The sequence below is a fragment of the Papio anubis genome, chromosome 2 (genome assembly GCF_008728515.1).
Source record: "Papio anubis isolate 15944 chromosome 2, Panubis1.0, whole genome shotgun sequence".
NCBI classification, from domain to species: domain Eukaryota; kingdom Metazoa; phylum Chordata; class Mammalia; order Primates; family Cercopithecidae; genus Papio; species Papio anubis.
Genome location: NC_044977.1, coordinates 155,622,291 through 155,642,459, shown reverse-complemented (window position 1 = coordinate 155,642,459; position 20,169 = coordinate 155,622,291). Strand labels below are relative to the sequence as shown.

Here is a 20,169-nt window from a genome sequence, read left to right as displayed (position 1 = left end):
GAATAAACGTGGTGTTTTATTTTCTGGATTATAAAGTGAACAAATACTTAGATACTATTATTTCTTTACCCAATGCTTTTGATTTCTAAGCACTTTTATTTTAAAAATGTGAATTATACAATTCCCCATACACACACACACACACACACACCTATAAACACATTAAATGCTACTTTGCCATGACAGCTCAGCATACTTGACAAATCTTTTTTTGTGTGTGTGTGTGTTGGAGTCTCGCTGTGTCGCCAGGTTGGAGTGCAGTGGCACGGTCTCGGCTCACTGCAACCTCCGCATCCCAGGTTCAAGCAATTCTCCTGCCTCAGCTTCCCAAGTAGCTGGGATTACAGGCATGCGCCACCACGCCCAGCTAATTTTTGTATTTTTAGTAGAGATGGGATTTCATCATGTTGGCCAGAATAGTCTGGATCTCTTGACCTCATGATCCGCCCGCCTCGGCCTCCCAGAGTGCTGGGAGTACAGGTATGAGCTACCGTGCCCAGCCTACTTCACAATTCTTTTTTTTTTTTTTTTTTTTTACTGAGGAAATAAAATTTTATTGTACAAAATTCACATTTGTTGCATATGATGAAAAGCATGGCAAAGAGATCCTTAATCTTTTCCTTTGACATTTACGGTGAAGGTAATTTCCTAATATGTTCTCGGATCATACGATTTTTTTGTCTAGAATGTTTAACAGTTGTGTTGGTAGTAAGTGTTCTGGGTATAAGGTATAAAATGGAAAACAGATCAAAAAAGTGCCAGGGGAAGACCACTGCCAAAGAGTAATCTCCAAGAATTTGGTATTTTCCACCGTGAGGTAGATGCTGTGGGGTCATCACTAAGTGGTTTGATTATCTGAAGCCACTCATTAAGGTACTCAACGAGACCTAATGCATCTGGGATGTTGTCCCCTTCTGAAACAAATTTCAGCAGAACTGCCATTTGGATTTCTTTAGAACAGCTTTCATCATAGAGCGTTTTTGTGATGGCTCCCCCCGGAATGTGGATACAAAACTCGGAATCATCTATTTCTGGAATGCACCGGCTTTTTTCCATTTCTTGCCAGTTAAGGCTCTTTATTTTATTTTGAACACTTCTTTGCATGGAAGGTGTGAGTAGGTACCGGAAGGGAGTACTGCGAAGCTGCAGGTCGTTGCGCTGATATGAATGGCCGCTCCAAAGAACAATGACTCTGGCACAGCCGCTGCTTTTCACCCAGGAAAGCAGTTTTTCACAGAACGGCTTTGATTTATACTTAATAAAAATGGATCTTAACTGAAGAGCCACCAGCTTTCTTGAAGGCAATGAATATACTTCAGCATTTATACTAAGTTCTGTTGAATTTCCTTCCGCAGTCGCATATGGATTGTTTCCAACCATAGGCACAAGACAATCGGTATAGAAGTAACCAATCTTAGACATACTCAGTGTAGAAATAATCAGATCCATTGCAAGCTGGCCAACATTTCCAACAGATACTGCTGGCATTAGGAGGGTGAAGCCAGCAAGGTCGGGGGCCGACTCCCCGCAGAGAACGAACATGGTCGCAGGGGGGTGGCCAGCAGGGACTAAGCGTGACACCGGAAAAGCCACAATTCTTAACACTATTCTATGTGGAATACAGAATGCCTTTTTATCTGAATTAACATGCATTTAAACAAATTTAGTATATGTGAAAATAAAGGAATTATAAATCAGTAGGAAAGATGTTTAGGTAAAGGCATCATCAGTCAGCTCAGTAGATGTTGTCTACATTTATTTTCTACCTTTATAAAACAAGAACCTGCCAGGAGTCTTAGGTAAAGGGTAAAGTAACACATTTTTGCCCTGATGCCATCAGTCACAGTGCCATGAGATAACTGCTGTGTGTTTAGTCTCAATTTCCTGTTTGCAAAGAAATGCATTAATTCAGTTTTCTACTCATTATACAGTTAGGTTGTAGGGCTATAGATATCTCATTTGAGTTATTTGAGTTTTTTATCTTTATATCTAAAAATTTAATCTGAAAATAGTAAAAGTAGAAAACACTGATTTAAAATCTTAAATACTACTGCTCAGTGCATGTAATAAAAGTTAATGTTTATAAACATTTCAGTATTTTGAAGTATATTTCTTTAACTTCAAGAATCTTGACTTTCCTTGCTACAAGGCTTTTTTCCTCAAAGATTCCTTTTAGGCTTACTTTGGTGTTCAGGATCTCCAGTTATAAATGTAGAAGAGATGGGTGTGCAAGATAAAATTAAAAAGCCAGACATACTTTCTATCAAGCTGCATAAAGAGAAACATGAAGTACAAATGGATCACAGACCTGAGTCTGTTGTGTTGGTGAAAGGAATCAATATCTTTACATTGCTTAATTTTTTGATCAACTCTAAGAGATTAGTTGCTACCTCAGGTCCACAGGCAGGACTTCCTCCAACCCTCTTATCCCCTGTTGCTCTCCGAGGTGCCATAATGCAAATGCTTAAGACACAAAGTGTAAATGTGAAGATGCAGCTCTTTCTGGATACAGAGACCAGTTTAGTTTGGAGATTACAGGTCCTACCATGCCTCATTCTCTGTATTCACTGACCATGCTGCTCAGATCTTCACAGAGTGGGTCTTTCTCTGCAGTACTATATCCACACGAGCCAACTGCTGTATTTAACACCTGCCTGCCAATGGACAAAGTACTTGATACAGAGGTTGTTCATAAGGAGCTTACTAACTGTGGTTTTTACCCTAAGACTCTGGAGCAACTTAGAGAAATACCACTACTTGGGAAGCCATCTTTACGGAATGTGGTGATGAGAATGTTTTTAAAACAAATTACACATACTGATATAAATAAATGATTGGGGAGGAGAAACAAATCTGTGCAGAAGAATTGCAAACAGTTTAGTAGACACTGCAGTCTTAAAGAGCGGAGCGTGAATCACCATTCCTTAAGAGTGGGCTATGCATACTGATTTCAGGGTGTGGGGAGTAACTACAGTGGAGGAGCCTGGCAGATACTACCTCAGCCTGATGATCAAGGCCAACATCAGCAGTCATCAATCATGTTGATAGTGTGTACCTTTGACAAGATATGCTGCAAAGGGCATGTTACTTCTGTGGCATTTCTCCCAAAAATCCATAAACCCAGTCTAATTGTGAGGAAAACATCAGGTAGATTCCAGTAATGAAACATCCTACATAATACCTGACCAGTACTCATCAGAACTGTCAAGGTCATCAAAAGTAAGGAAAGTCTAAGAAACTGTCACAGCCAAAAGAAGTCTAAGGAGACATAACTAAATAGAATGTGATGCCCTGGATAGAACACTGGAACAGAAAGAAGACATCAGGTGAAAATTAAGGAAATGTGAATAAAGTATGGACTTCAATAATAATGTGTCAATATCAGTTTATTCATTTTGACAAGTGGACCATATAGTAAATGTAAGGTGTTAATTATTGGGGGAATCTGGGCGCAGGGTGTATGGGAACTCTCAGTTCTGTTTTCTTAATTTTTTTTATAAACCTAAAACTATTCTTTTAAAAAAACAGTCATTTTAAAAAGTACTATATTAAGGAAGGTTATATAAAATAAGAACCATAAAACAAAAATAACCTTTATCTTACACCATATATAAAAATCAACTGAAAATGGGTTAAAGACTTAAATGTAAGACCTGAAACTGTAAAGAAAACATCGGGGTTTTCTTTGTGACACTGGTCTTGGCATTGATTTTTTTTTTTTATATATATGAACCCAAAAGCACAGGCAGTAAAAGAAAAAACAGACAAATGGAATTGCATCAAAGTAAAAAACTTCTGCACAGTCAAGGACATAATCAACAGAGTGAAAAGAAAACCTACAGAATGGTAGAAAATATTAGCAAACCATATATCTGGCAAGGTGTTAATATCCAAAATTTGTAAGGAACTCAAAACAACTCAATAGCAAGAAAATAACCTTATTTAAAAATGGGCAAAGGCGGCCGGGCGCGGTGGCTCACGCCTGTAATCCCAGCACTTTGGGAGGCCGAGGCGGGTGGATCACAAGGTCAGGAGATCGAGACCATGGTGAAACCCCGTCTCTACTAAAAATAGAAAAAATTAGCCGGGCGCAGCGGCGGGCGCCTGTAGTCCCAGCTACTCGGGAGGCTGAGGCAGGAGAATGGCGTGAACCCGGGAGGCGGAGCTTGCAGTGAGCCGAGATTGCGCCACTGCACTCCAGCCTGGGCAACAGAGCAAGACTCCGTCTCAAAAAAAAAAAAAAAAAAAAAAATGGGCAAAGGCAACAGGTATATGAAAAGATGCTCAGCATCACTAATCATCAGAGAAATGCAAATTAAAGCCACAAAGTGATATCATTTCACCTTCTCCCTGGTTAAAATGGCTTGTATCAAAAAGATAGGCAATAACATGCTGGTGAGGATGCAGAGAAAGAGGACCCCCCTGTACACCGGTGTTGGGAATGTAAATTAATACAGCTACTATGGAGAACAGTGTGAAGGTTCCTCAAAAAAACTAAAAATAGAACTTCCATATGATCCAGAAATGTCCAAAAGAAAGGAAATTAGTATATCTGCACTCTGTTTATTGCAGCACTATTCACAATAGCCAAAATATGGAATCACCCTAAGTGCCAATCAGTGGATGAAGAAAATATGGTGTATATATACACAATGGAATATTATTCAGTCATAAAAAAGAATGAAATCCCGTCATTTGCAGCAATATGGTTGGAACTGGAGGCCATTATGTTAAATGAAATAAAGCACAGAAAGATAAATATCACACGTTCTCATTCATATGCAGGAGCTTAAAAAGTGGATCTTGTGAAGATAGAAAGTAGATTGGTGGTTACCAGAGACCAGAAAGGGGAAAGGGGAGGGAGAAGATGAACGGAAAAGAGAATATAAATGTATTTATTACCACTGAACTGTACACTTAAAATGGTAAATATGGTAAATTTTATATTTATATTTTATCTCAATACATTTTTTAAATAGCAAAGAATCTGAATAGACGTTGCATAAAAGGAGACAAACGATGGCCAACAGCTATATGAAAAATGCTCAAAATCACTATTAGAGAAAAGTAAATTAAAACCGCAATGAGAGATCATGTTACACCTGTTAGAATGGTTGTTATCAAAAAGACGAAAGATAACAAGTGTTGGAGAGGATATAGAGAAAAGGGAATCCTTGCACACTGATGGTGAGAATGTAAATTGGTATAGCCATTATGGAAAACAGTTTGGAGGTTCCTCAAAAAATTAAAAATAGAACTACCATATGATCCTACAATCCTACTACTGGGTGTATATCCAAAGGAAATGAAATCAGTATGTTGAAGAGATATCTACACTGCCAGGTTCATTGCAGCATTATTCACAATAGTCAAGATACGGAATCAGCCTAAGTATCAGTGAATGGAGGCATAACGAAAATGTGAACTAGGTATTGAAGGAACATACCTCGAAATAATAAGAGCCATATATGACAAACATCGCACTGAATGAGCAACTACAATGGTATTGGAAGTTCTAGTCAGGGCAGTCAGGCAAGAGAAAGAAAGAAAGGGCATCAGGAAGTCAAGCTATCCCTGTTGGGAGACGACATGATCCTAGATCTCAAAAACCTGCTAGTCTCAGCCCAAAAGCTTCTTAAGCTGATAAACAACTTCAGCAAAGTCTCAGGATACAAAATCAGTGTGTAGAAATCACTAGCATTCCTGTATACCAAAAACAAGCCAAGAGCCAAATCAGGAATGAGCTCCTATTCACAATTACCACAAAAAGAATAAAATGCTTAGGAATAGCTAACTAGGGAGGTGAAAGATCTCTACAAAGAGAACTACAAACCACTGCTCAAATAAATCAGAGATGATACAGACAAATGGAAAAACATTCTCTGCTCGTGGATAGCAAGAATTAATATCGTTTAAATGGCCATATTGTCCAAAGCAATTTATAGATTCAATGCTGTGCCTGTTAAACTACCATTGACATTCTTTACAGAAATAGGAAAAGAAACTACTTTAAAATTAATATGGAACCAAAAAAGAGCCCTAATAGCCAAGGCAATCCTAAGCAAAAAGAACAAAGCTGGAGGCATCATGCTACCCATCTTCAAACTGTACTACCAGGCTACACAGTATAGTACCGGTACAAAAACAGATACATAGGCCAATGGAACAGAATAGAGGACCCAGAAATAAGACTGCACACTTTGACAAACCTGACAAAAGCAACTGGGAAAGGATTCCCTATTCAATAAATGGTGCTGGGATAACTAGCTAGCCACATGCAGATTAAAACTAGATGCCTTTCTTATATCATATGTAAAAATTAACCCAAGATGGATTAAAATGTAAATGTAAAGCCCACAACTATAAAATCCCTGGAAGACAACCTAGGAAATACCTTTCAGGACGTAGGCACAGGCAGAGCTTTCCTGACGAAGACACCAAGAACAATTGTAACAGGAGCAAAAATTGACAAATGGGATCTAATTAAACTAAAGAGCTTCTGCACAGCAAAATAAACTATCAACAGAGTAAATAGACAACCTACAGAATGGGAGAAAATTTTTAGAAACTATGCATCTGGCAAAGGTCTGATATCCAGCATCTATAAGGAACTTAAATACATTTACAAGAAAAAAAGCACCCCATAAAAAAGTGAGCAAAATACATGAAAAAATACTTTTCAAAAGAAGACATGCATGTAGCCAACAATCATATGAAAAAAAAACTCAGCATCACTGATCTTTAGAGAAATGCAAGTCAAAATCACAATGAGATACCATCTCACACCAGTCAGAATGTCTGTTAGTAAAAAGTCAAAAAATAACAGATACTGGCAAGGTTGTGAACAAAAAGGAATGCTTATACATTGTTGGTGGGAGTGTAAGTTAGTTCAACCATTATGGAAGACAGTGTAGCAATTCCTCAAAGACCTAAAGATAGAAATACCGTTTGACCCAGCAGTCTCATTACTGGGTATGTATACAAAGGAATGTAAATCATTCTCTTATGAAGAGACATGCCACGTATGTTTATTGCAACACTGTTCATGATAGCAAAGACATGAAATCAACCTAAATGCCCATCAATGATAGACCAAATAAAGAAAATGTGATATATATACCCTATGGAATACTGTACAGCCGTAAAAAAGAATAAGCTCATGCCCTTTGCAGGTACATGGATGGAGCTGGAGGCTGTTACCCTTAGCAAACCTAACACAAAAACAGAAAACCAAATACCACATATTCTCACTTATAAGTGGGAGCTGAATGATGAGAACACAGGGACACATAGAGGGAAGCAACAGACACTGGGTCCTATTGAAGGTTGGGCGGGGGTAGGAGGAGGGAGAGGATCAGGAAAAATAACTAATGGGTAATGGGCTTAATACCTGGGTGATGAAATAATCTGTACAACCAAACCCTCTTGACGCAAGTTTACCTATGTAACAAGTCAGCACATGAGCACCTGAACTTAAAACGTAAAAGGATAATACGGTATATGTACACAATGAAATACTAGTCAGCTTTAAACAAAGAAGGAAACTCTGTTATTTGCAACAACGTGGATGAATATGGAGGACATTATGTTAAGTAAAGGAAGCCAGGCACAGAAAGACAAATACTACATGATCTCAGTTATAGGTAAACCTAAAAATGGTAAACTCATAGAAGTAAAGAATATAATGGTAATTACCAAATAATACGGTTCAGCTCTGTGTCCCTACCCAAATCTCATGTTGAATTGTAATTCCCAGTGTTCAATGTGGGGCCTGGTGGGAGGTGATTGGATTACGGGGGTGGTTTCTAATGGTTTAGCACCATCCCCCTAGTGCTATCTCATATAGTTCTCATGAGATCTGATTGTTTGAAAGAGAGTAGCACCTCCCCCTTGCTCTCTGTCTCTCCCCTGCTCACCATATGAAGACGCACTTGCTTCCCCTTCGCCTTTCACCATGATTGTAAGTTTCCCAAGGCCTCCCCGGGCATGCCTCCTGTACAGTCTGTAGAACTGTGGGTCAGTTGAACCTGTTTTCTTCATAAATTACCCAGTCTCAGGTAGTTTTTTGTAGCAGTGTGAGAATGAACTAATAACCAAGGCTGGGAGGATGTTGGTCAAAGGACACAAAATTTCAGCTAAATAGGAATAATTTCAAGAGATCTATTATACAACATGGTTACTATTGTTAATAACAGTGTATCCTATTCTTGAAAATTGCTAAGACAGTAGATTTTGTGTTTTCACTACAAAATAGTGAGGTAATACGTATGTTAATAATTCAATTTAGCCGTTCCACAATAAATACATATTTTGAAACAACACACTGTACGTGATATGTACAATTTTGTCAATTTAAATAAATGTAAAAAAGAACAAAAAAACAAAACAAGAATAAACTGTATGAAAACAATGCTGATACAAGAAAAAGCTGTTAGAATTTTAAAATGTAAGTACCAAAAGCTCAGCATAAGACCTGGAAACTAAAGTTGAGGATATCTTTCAGAGAGAAAGAGAGAGAAAAAGAAAAGGGACATAGAGGACCACTTCAGGAATTTTAATATCTAATTAATTGGAGTCTGGGGAAGAAAACAGGGGAAAAGTGGAGAGAAAAAAATCATCGAATAAAATAATACATAATTATTTTGCAGCGCTAAAATATATGATTCTTTGGTTAAAAAGAACCACTGAGGCCAGGCACAGTGACTCACACCTGTATTCCCAACACTTTGGGAGGCCAAGGCGGGCAGATCAGTTGAGGTCAGGAGTTTGAGACCAGCCTGGCCAACATGGTGAAACCCCATCTCTACTAAAAGTCCAAAAATTAGCTGGGCATGGTGGCATGCAGCTACAATCCCAGCTAATCAGGAGGCTGAGGCAGAAGAATTGCTTGAACTTGGGAGACAGAGGTTGCAGTGAGCTGAAATTGCACCACTTCACTCCACCCTGGGTGACAGAGCAAGACTGTCTCAAAAAACCACTCAGTGCTGACAATTATGTTTTTTTTAAGACACATGCATAAATGTGTCCTTAAAGTTTTAGAAAAATGTAGATGAAGAGTCTAGAATGGTATTAGATCCTCATTGGCATCCCTCAGGAAATGGATTTGAACTTAGATTTCTGTATTTTGCCGACCTACTAGTTAGGAATGAGGTTCACATAAACCTGATTCCTGGATATTCATGAACTCAGAAAGTTTATCTCCTTTATAAGTTACCTCTTTATTTCTTAAACAGTTACTTGCGCATGCATTGCAGCAAAGTAAGTAAACCAAGAAAGAGGAATGCGTGAGATCTAACACACAGTGGATTCAATCCAGAGAAGTAATAAAGGTCAGTGTCAGGATGATAACTGAAGAGCAGCCAGTTCAGAAGAGAGAAGGTAAAATTCCCCCAACCAGGTCTTGTCCATGATGTGGGAGAGGGAGGTGAGGAGCAACTCCACGCAATACAGTTACATTTGAGTAAAAGGAGGCTGGGCGCGGTGGCTCACGCCTATAATCCCAACACTGTAGAAGGCCAAGGTGGGCGGATCACGAGGAGATTGAGACCATCCTGGCTAACACGGTGAAACCCCGTCTCCACTAAAAATACAAAAAATTAGCCGGGCGTGGTGGCGGGCACCTGTAGTCGCAGCTACACAGGAGGCTAAGGCAGGAGAATGTGTGAACCCAGGTGGAGGTGGAGCTTGCAGTGAGCCAAGATCACGCCACTGCACTCCAGCCTGGGCGACAGAGTGAGACTCCCTCTCAAAAAAAAAAAAAAAAAAAAAAAAAGAGAGAGAATAAGGAAACAAGGCTATGATGAAGCCTGTGTCAATAAGTTAAACAATTAGAAACGCCAGGAAAAATGAAAAAACTATGTAAGACAGCCACGATCTAAACAAGAAGCAGACTAAGATATGGCATAATTATGAACAGCTGATGCAGTTAGAAAAGACAGTTTAACCTCGTCAGAAACAGTCTCCTTTGAACATTCCAAGACCCTGATGCTGGACCTATACACAATGAAATACGTTCCTCATAGATTGCCTGACCTAACATTCAACCATATTTATATAGTCAAAATATCACAAAAACATTTTAGTTTATAGCATCTAAAAATCACTGTGTGGGTAACCTGTAGAAAATTTTGTCGTGGTTGTGGAAAAGTATGAAAAAACCCTGCACGACATAAAAGTAAAAATATTGCCAATAAAATGTGAAGGTAAAAGAGGGAGAAGAAGAGAAAATAAGGAGGGGGTGCTATTATCCTATGTAAAAGGAAAGTAAGGAACTAAGATGAATGAAAATTAGATGGATAAATACAAGTTTTGCACCTTACAAAGATAGTCAACCGAAGAACTGAACATCATAACCTCAAATATTGGGATAGGGGAGTAAAGTAGGACAGTATAAATGAGCTAAATCCACATATTTCCCAGCAAAGAATCAATATTTTCTAAAGTTGATAAAGTAATAAAATAATTATTATATGGTTTTTAATTAGATTTTTGTTAAATATATGTTTAGTTAGAGAAGTAACCAGCAAAAGACCTAAAAGTATAAATGATTGGAAAGAAGTGGGGCTAAATAAGGTGGGAAGGTTAGTAGAATGTTTATTTATATAAATACTTGTATATGCCTTGATTTTATACTATGTGTATATATATATAAACTTTTTAAAGTTTTTAATATGGGGAATTTTGAAATGCATACATACTGGTATAGCAGAGCCTTATGTACCCCTCAGCTAGTCCCAGTAATGATCAGAAATTAAGAAGGCAGAAAATAAAAAACCAATAGCACTTTTAACAAATTGAAATTGTGGTTATGGGAAAATATTAATAAAAAACTAATTTGATTAAGAAAAAAGGGAGAGTACACTAATATACAAAATAAGAAATAACAAGGAGGATCTCGCTCTGTTGCCCAGACTGGAGTGCAGTGGCACTGTCACAGCTCAGTGCAGCCTCAACTATGTGGGCTCAAGCAATTCTCCCACCTTAGCCTCCCACATAGTTGGGATGACAGATGTGCACCACAACACCCAGCTAATTTTTTAATTTTTTATAGAGACAAGGTCTCGATATGTTGCCCAGGCTGGTCTTGAACTCCTGGGCTCAAGTGACCCTCCCGCCTTGCCCTTGTAAGTGTTGGACTTACAGGTGAAACACTGCACCCAGCCAGAAGAAAGTTTTTTAAAATCAGAAAAGGCTACTTTGCAGACGTCTAGGGAGATAAATTTGAAAACCTAGATGAAATGGACAGTTTTCTAGGAAAATACATATGACCTAAATTGACTCCATTTGATTTAGAAAGGTAAACAGACTTTTATAGAATGAATACAGATATTTATTACAAAACTGCACAAAAAAGCACAAGGCCCAGGTCGTTTTACAGGGGAATTCTACCAAACCTTCAGCAACTGGATAGTTCAAATGCTCCATAAATTATTTCAGAGTATTGAAAAGGAAGGAAAATTTCAAACACCTTTTATGAAGCAGGTATAACACTGATACCTAAATCAGGAAAAGACAATCCAGAGAATAAAACTGCAAACAAATATAGCTTCAAGATTAATGATAGAAGGTAATAAAATATTACCAAACAATATACCATGACCAAGCGGGATTTATTCCAGGAAGGCAAGATTGTTTTAATATTAGGATATTTATTGTGTTAAGCTGTTCTTGCATTGCTATAAAGAAATAACAGAGACTAGGTAATGTATAAAGAGAAGAGGTTTAATTGGCTCACAGTTCTGCAGGCTTTACAGGAAGTATGGTGCTGGCATCTGCTCAGCCTACGGTGAAGCCTCAGGGAGTTTTCAGTCATGGCAGAAGGACAAGAGGGAAGCCAGAATCTCACTTGGCAAGAGCAGGAGCAAGGTGTGGGGGAGTTGCTGCACACTTTTAAACAACCAGATCTCACGAGAACTCACTATCTCAAAGACTGCACCAAGAGGATGATGCTAGATCATTCAAGAGAAATCCACCCTATGATCGAGTCATCTCCCACCAGGCCCCCATTTGCAACACTGGGGATTACAATTCAACATAAGATTTGGCAGGGAAATAGATCCAAACCATATCGTTTATTAATGTCATATGTTATATCTAAGGAAAAAAAATTCTCCATATTTTAGATACTTTCTTAACATGATGAAATATCTATACCTTAGTGTTAAAGCCAATATTTTATTTAATGGGAAAACACTAGAGGCACTTCAACAAAGATCAGGAACACGGCAAGGATGCCCACTGTCTCCACTACTATTCAGCATTTTACTGTAGTAATTGTATAAGAGAAAACAGTTAGAAGCATAAGATTGGTTAAAGAAGTAAAAGTATCTTGTTGCAGATGACAGTAAAGTTTGAAAATTCAGAAAAAATTAGTAATAAAACTAACTCAGTAAAATAGTACAGTAGGAGGAAATAAAATTAACATAGAAAAATCAATAGATTTGCCACTTCTGACCAAGAAGGAGTAACAGGGACTGGATGTACCTTCCCACTTGAAACAACAGAAAATAACAGACAGGAAATATAAAACAATGGTTTTTCAAGATGCTGCACATCAGGCGACAAACGAGTGATTCATTCCTGAGAGACAGAAACAAAGTGAGTCTTATGATTGAGAGAGTGTACCACCTTGGAGAGTTTTCAAGTCATAGTGCAAGAATGGGAAACCTGGGCTGAGTTAAGTGGGCTCCTTGAATTTAGGAGACAGAGCCTGAGGGTCTAAGAGAACCAAGATGACTAGAATTCTCAGGACAGAGTACCAAAGAAGAGAGAACTGCATGGAGAACAATCCTCAGAGATCTTCAGAAGTTCCTCCATGAGTATTCAGCAGAGTACTGATCAGCAAATAGATGAGGAAACTAACCAAAGCTGAACAGTATATGGTATCAACCTAAGTATTAGCGAACGAAGGCATAAAGAAAATGTAGTGATGTACACAATGAAATACTATTCTAGTAGTAATGGACACCTTTCACACTCAGATTTGGTTTTAAATACCATTCTCCAGTGAAAGGAACCAGGGCTTCTTAGACAAAAGGTTGGTATACCAGAGCTACGGCAAGGAAAATACAAGATAAACATGGGTCATCTTATGCCAGAAAATATGAAAGTCCCCATAAAAACACAGGGGCATATCAAGAGAACACAGGTGGCCGGGTGCAGTGGCTCATGCCTGTGATCCCAGCATTTTGGGAGGCCAAGGCAGGCAGATCGCTTGAGACCAGCCTGGGCAACATGGTGAAACCCCATCTCTACTAAAAAACAAAAATTCGTCATGGTGGCACATGCCTGTAATTCTTGCTGCTCGGGGCTGAGGAAGGAGGATCACTTAAACCTGGAAGGCAGAGGTTGCAGTGAGCCAAGATCGAGCCACTACACTCCAGTCTGGGTGACAGAGTGAGACCCTGTCTCATTTGTAAAAATAAAAAGAGAACACAGGAGCCAATCTGAAGGAACTCCTAGTGGCCAAAGCTAGATCAATTTGAGCAACAAAATGATGATAGTATAGGATTATAACCGACAGAATGAAATAAATACCAGTGAGTCTGTGCTGTTCAGAAAAATGAATAGGCCGGGCATGGTGGCACACGCCTGTAATCCCAGCTACTCAGGAGGCTGAGGCAGGAGAATTGAATGAACCCAGGAGGTGGAGGTTGTAGTGAACTGAGATCGCACCACCGCTGCCCTCCAGCTTGGATGACAGAGGAAGACTCTGTCTCAAAAAAATAGGAGAGAAGAGACAGCTCTTCCTTGTAGAAGATTTCCAATTAAGAAATGTAGACAGAATATAGACAAAATCACTATTAAGTAAACACTACAGTGTAAATGTTGCAGGCATAATCTAACAATAGATACTAAAATGAATGAGAGAAATTCTGGGGAGAAATAGGATATTGACACTCTCAAAAGTATCTGCCCCCATGATATTTATCAATTATTAAGGGAAAATAGCAATTTTACAGTGGAGAACGCAGCAGACACACTTGAACTAAGTGTGATCAAAGTTAACATCACCAAATGAAGACATACCAACATCACATACCCTCTGTATTATGTATGCCCAGTGATGCACTGAAAAGGACGCATCACTTCTGTGGTTCTCCTGCCAAAAATGTGTAACCTTAATCTTGACCAGACATCAGACAAAACCAAATGGAGAGACATTCTACAGAATAACTGACCAGAACTCATTAAAAGCATCAAAAGCATAAGGAAAGACTGATGAACTTTCACAGATTGGAAGAGACCAGTGAGACACAAAAGCTAAATGCAGTGTAAGATCCTGGAAAAGAAAAAGACATTAAGGGAAAAACTAGTGAGATTTGATTAGTTTAATGTCTTACCCATGTTCATTTTCTGGTTTTGATCATTATACTATTGTCTGTGACTTGTTACCATTAAGGGAAACTGGGAGAGGAGCACAGGAAATTTTTCTATAATAATTTTTGTAAGTATAAGATTATATCCAAATAAAAAGTTAGCCAGGTGTGTTGGCTCATGCCTGTAATCCCAGCATTTCAGGAGGCTGAGGCAAGTGGATCACTTGAGGCCAGTAGTTCAAGACCAGCCTGGCCAACATGGTGAAACCCTGTCTCTACTAAAAATACAAAAATTAATCTGGTGTGGTACTACATACGTGTAGTCCCAGCTACTCAGGAGGCTAAGGCCTGAGACTCACTTGAACTCGGAGAGGCAGAGGTTGTCATAAGCCAAGATTGTAGCACAGTATTCCAGCCTGGGAGGCAGAGCGAGACTGTCTCAAAAAATGAAAATTATGTAATATGTATAATAATAAGTCTTTAAAAAGTTAAAGAAATAAGTCAATTTGTTTGAGACTATATATTGGTAAGTATTATAGCTAACTGCTCTGAAGAAACAGAGATATACTTGATGTCTGTTGATGACAAGCCAATTAATAGATTATATCTGTAATGGCATAGCTGTTTCCTCTGGTTAATTAATATTGTGATTATCTCTATTAGATCCTCTGGGCTCATTCCAAATGCTTTAAAAATATAATTAGGAAATAAAAACAGTATTTTAAGGTTTTAATATTCTAATAGTCTTCAATGAGAACAAGATTAAAGATTTAAAAATAAATAAAATTCTAATTTGAGAAATGATTTACCCACACAATTATGATAAAATCTGATGGGCATTAACTGGCTTGCACAGCTTAACAAAGACACATTCAAACTACTTGACTACATGGCTGCTTTTTTTTTCCAAAAAGAATTTCCCATGTTTTTAGATTATGAAAGAGGATCATTTTCATTGGCTTGCATCTACTGTCCACCACATCCTTTCTGTGTAAATACACTTTACATAATACCTCTACAATAATCTGTGGCATCAGATGAATTGCCTTGATGTGCTGTTGATGTGTTAGAATTACAGTACATACCTCGGAGACATTTGATTCACAAATTACCTAACATAGCTAAAATCAAACTTTAACTTTTTTTGAAGTATACTGTGTATACAGAAAAGCACGCGTAAGTATGCTTATAATGAAACTTGAATTTAATAAAGAATTAAATTTTAAGTGCATTATTCATTATTCTAAAATAGCAAGTTTGCTCAACTGGCAACATATTATACGGGAAGGAAAAACTTCTCTGGGCATAATCTTTGTATGTTTGTTAATTTAGTTTTGGTTTTGATCTTTTTCAGGATGTGGTGGATACCCACCCTGGTCTCACGTTCCTGAAAGATGCTCCAGAATTCCACTCCCGCTACATCACCACGGTAGGCTGAGTCATCTTTTTTCTTAATATAACTCCATAAGTCACCTTTTTATTACCATTTGCTATCCAGAATTTCAAGTATCTGTGCAAAAGGTAACATGGGTTATAATGATTATTTTAAGTAGAAGGAAGGTAAAATAAAAGTGAATTCATAATTTCGTTTTTATCTATTTTCCTTCTTGTTTGTGCCCAATACTTACAAAATTAAAGTAATATATTCCTTCTCTCTGGTCTTATGAGGCATATCTTTTTCTGTGTTATGAATATGATATTAATTTGATCTTTAGCATTTCCAAATAAGACTGAAAAGAATTTTCAACAGCCTGTCCCTGTTCCAGAAAAAGATTAATCTCTAGTACCTCAAACTTAGAACTGGAAATGGATAATGAGAAAATAGCTTGTGTGTAATCAGAAAACAAACGATGTAAGAATTTAAAACAACATGATCACAATCTCATTTTGTGAGGAGCTCGCACTCCCTGTTTCTCAGGCACAGCCTCATTTGGTTAGTCCCAGATAGGTCAGGAATTATGAGTGAGCGCACACAGGCCCACAGGGCATGGAGTAGCCATTTCATGCACTCCGCCCTAGCTTCCACATTATCTTTGGGGACATTCCACAGACCAGCCCCAGGGCCGTTCACTGACACATTCTCAAGTGAGATGGCCCTGGCCTGTAGCTCAGATTCCTCAGCTAAACAGGGTAGTCTCCTCTGAGGACTACCCTCCTATACTTAGGGTACAGTTTGTTAGCCAAAGATATGTTGAGTCCTGCCGAGTTACAAAATACTACTGTTTTCTTTTCCTCCTATAGGAACTTTATTTTTCATTCAATGCTTTTGCATTGGCTCTCATGTCAGTATAAAGCTCTGTAAGATTTTATTTGAGCCAGAAGGTGTCACTGTTATCTAAGACAATCTGAGAGGTTTTTTTTTTTTCCTGTTAACTGTGACACTCTACTAAATTACCTCTACCACAATTAACCTGGCCTGTCGCTCCCATTTCAAACTTGGTTTATTTTTAATTGGTCTCCCTGTTACCACCCTGATTGCCCTGTAGTCTAGCCTCCACAAAGCAAACAATTGTCCTTTTAAAAAGTCAGCCAGATCATGTCACTCCTCTGCTCAAACCCTGCAGTAGTTTCCCAGCTTACGTAGAATAAAAGCCAAGTCCTTGCCAAGACTCTCCATAATCCTCCCATATCCTGGCAACCCCTATTCTTTCATCTTATCTCCTACCTCCCACTCCTTTGCTTACTCTGCTTCAGCCACCATGAGCAAACCAAACCCATTTCTGCCTCACGTACTTTGTTCTTCCTCTTTCCTTTGCTTGGAATGTTCTTCCTACAGATTTCCACATTGTCGCTCCCTCACTTCATCCAGATGTCTGCTCGGTTCCCTTATTTAGTGAGGCCCTCCCTGATCACTCTCTGTTTTTGTAACCTTTCTTCGTCTGCCCCCTCCCCCGACACTCTATTCCTTTGTCCTGCTTTATTTTTCTTCTTAGCTCCTATCATCTGATATTTAATTTTTTGTTTGTTTATTGTCCATCTCCGTCTCTATAATATAAGCTCCACGCAAGCAGGAACTTTGTCTATATCCTCAGTACCTAGAATACTATCTGGCATATAATAGACACACAGTCAATATGTACTGAGTGAATACATGAAATTATCCCTGTTTAAGAATTCTAGGCCAGGCACAGTGGCTCATGCCTGTAATCCCAGCACTTTGGGAGCCCGAGGCAGGCGGATCACTGGAGGCCAGACATTCAACACCAGCTTGGCTAACGTGGTGAAACTCCATCTCTACTAAAAATATAAAAATTAGCCATGTGTAGTGGTGCACACCTGTAGTTCCAGCTGCTCATGAGGCTGAGGCACGGGTATCACTTGAACCCAGGAGGTGGAAGTTGCAGTGAGCCGAGATTCTCGCCTCTGCACTCCAGCCTGGGATTCAAAGCAAGACTCTGTCTCAAAAAAAAGAATTCTACACTAGCTCTGGCTGCAATCGCAAAAAGAATTATTGGGTTCTAAATAGTGACTGTTCTGAAAACTCAGGGCATATTAACAGCATAATTTAGACTCTTAAGAGTTAGAAAAGATCTTAGAAATAAACTAGTCCAAACTAGTTGGAATTAAACTAGTCCAAACTGTTGGCATGTATTAGAGATATTAAAGAACAAAAGAGTGAAATGGAAATAAATTTTCTTTGTGGTTTCCAGTTTGATATTTCTTTTTTTTCTTTCATGATCTTAATGAACACATAGTTTGATATTTTTTGAAGTACTTGGACATTCAATGGTATTTGGTCATCTAGCAAGTAGTCCCCAGGAAGTTTTTTGGTTTTTGTTTGTTTTTGAGATGGAGTCTCACTCTGTCACCCAGGCTGGAGTGCAGTGCCGCAATCTCGGCTCACTGCAAGCTCCGCCTCCCGGGTTCATGCCATTCTTCTGCCTCAGCCTCCTGAGAAGCTGGGACTACAGGCAACCAACACCACAGCCGGCTAATTTTTTGTATTTTTAGTAGAAACAGGGTTTCACCGTGTTAGCTAGGATGGTCTCAATCTCCTGACCTCATGATCCACCCACCACAGCCTCCCAAAGTGCTGGGATTACAGGCATGAACCACCGCACCCAGCCATCACCAGGAAGTTTTATGATTTTAGAGTGAAAAGCCATGAAACCATTTTGTTCACATATAATTCACATTTTCTAAGAAATAGTGTCGTGTTAATAATAGTTGAACAAAATGAACTACACTGGTGAATTAATAGAGTACAGTTAATTATCTCTGCTGTAATATTTTCATGGCATTTTTATATAACTTTACATTTGTTAAATTTCACTTTGTTGTTAGCATTATGCTGCTTTATCTCCAATGCACAAAAGTGAATCCATTACTCAGAACTAGTCATTTAAGTGTAAAATACTTGTGATAAAATGATAATATGGCAACTCAAAACAAAAATACAAAAATGTTTATATATTTACTATACATGAATAGTAAACAAGACCTAATTGGGAACATTTCGTGTGAATATGTACTGAGATAAGTGAATAACTGCCATTGTGATAAACTCACAAAAAGGGCAAATTAAAAGTATAAAAACGATTATCTGGAAATGGAATTTTATTAGACTGGTTATCTGTTCTCCTCAGTGCCTTTTTTGTTATGAAACTTGGTCAGATAATGGCATGAAGTCATTGAAACCATTGCATTATTTCAGAGTACATTGAGTTTTTCTAGAACAAATGTAAAATAAGGCCTTCTAGCATGAAGTTAATTTTGTTGTTAGACATAAAAGTGACCAAACTAAAAAGACAACATCATTCTCTACCCTGCTCACAGCAAAAACAGTTAAGATCACACTATTTCTAAGAAACATATAAAGATCAGCCTCAGAATTAATGACAGATATCTCAGAAAAAGCAGAATCAGTTATGTGACTCTATTGAATGTTATATAATCTTCATGGCATACAGTACAGAAAGAACAATTAATATATTACGTTTGCATGCTAGTGTTAGTTATTTCAGTTTGCGTTTGGAAGAAACCACTGACACAGAGTATGATTCAAATATTAGCTTGTGTGTGGTACATATATGACGAAGGAAAAAGTTAGAAAATTTTTATTTTCTATGTATCATTGAAAATCTGTTATAGGAAAAGGCTATTTGTTTAGTTAATTATTTTGCTAGCTGTTTTTAGACTAGAAAGATAGACCACCAGCTATGTGTACAGCAAAGAAGGACATCATTACCCAAAAAAGAGACTGAACCTATAGTCAGTCTGTCTTGTTTATTTCCAAAAAGAGTTAGCAGTTGAGAAATAAGCCTTTGATAGTGAATGAAAATGAAAATTAGAAATACCAGCAAATGATACCCCTTGAGTGCAGTTTTGCATGCTGTGCAAAAATTGCCAGTGAATGAAAGGTTTTGTTTATCCAAACCGACATATGCCAACTTTTGAGGAAAGAAGTGCTCTCTTGAGTTTTTAAAATTAGCGATGAGATTTAAAATACTTCTTTATGACACTGGTGCTGGCAGCAGAGATATTTCTGTGGCTTGCTTCGATGGTGTGTCTTAGTGATATATTCAGTATCTTGATTGGCCAGAATCCACCACTGTAGGCTGAAATGCCAGGATTTTCCTTGCGGAGGACAAGGTACTGATTTTCCCAAGATGACTAAGGTATAGTGGAGACTGCTCACACTAAGAGCTTACCAACTCTTCCCTCTTGAAAACTTTCCCTCTTCAGAGAAAAATATATATATATTTTTATTAGATATATTTTTTAAAGTCCTAACTCTACAGAAGACCATGAAGAAATACTTTTCTGAGCCATGTTAACCAAAGAGTGAATTAGAAATCTGTTCACCACTCCTGCCAAGTGAGAGCCAGGCTTCCAGCATTGGAGTTTGTTC

At 38.2% G+C, this 20,169-nt stretch overlaps 1 protein-coding gene and 1 pseudogene across 7 annotated transcripts in view; one reads left to right on the top strand and one right to left on the bottom strand.

Moving 5' to 3' along the window:
• The window catches only part of PPP2R3A (protein phosphatase 2 regulatory subunit B''alpha), a 190,483-nt gene that overhangs the window by 87,805 nt on the left and 82,509 nt on the right, over positions 1-20,169 (top strand). For all 6 annotated transcript variants that reach the window (XM_003895077.3, XM_017955869.3, XM_017955870.3 and 3 more), the window contains one exon: positions 15,673-15,747. In XM_003895077.3, the coding sequence (XP_003895126.2) occupies positions 15,673-15,747 (75 nt within the window). The remainder of the gene's footprint in view (positions 1-15,672; positions 15,748-20,169) is intronic.
• Positions 534-1,581, bottom strand: LOC101021564 (annotated as a pseudogene). The gene has a single exon (XR_644121.4). The product of XR_644121.4 is annotated as a proteasome assembly chaperone 2 pseudogene (transcript).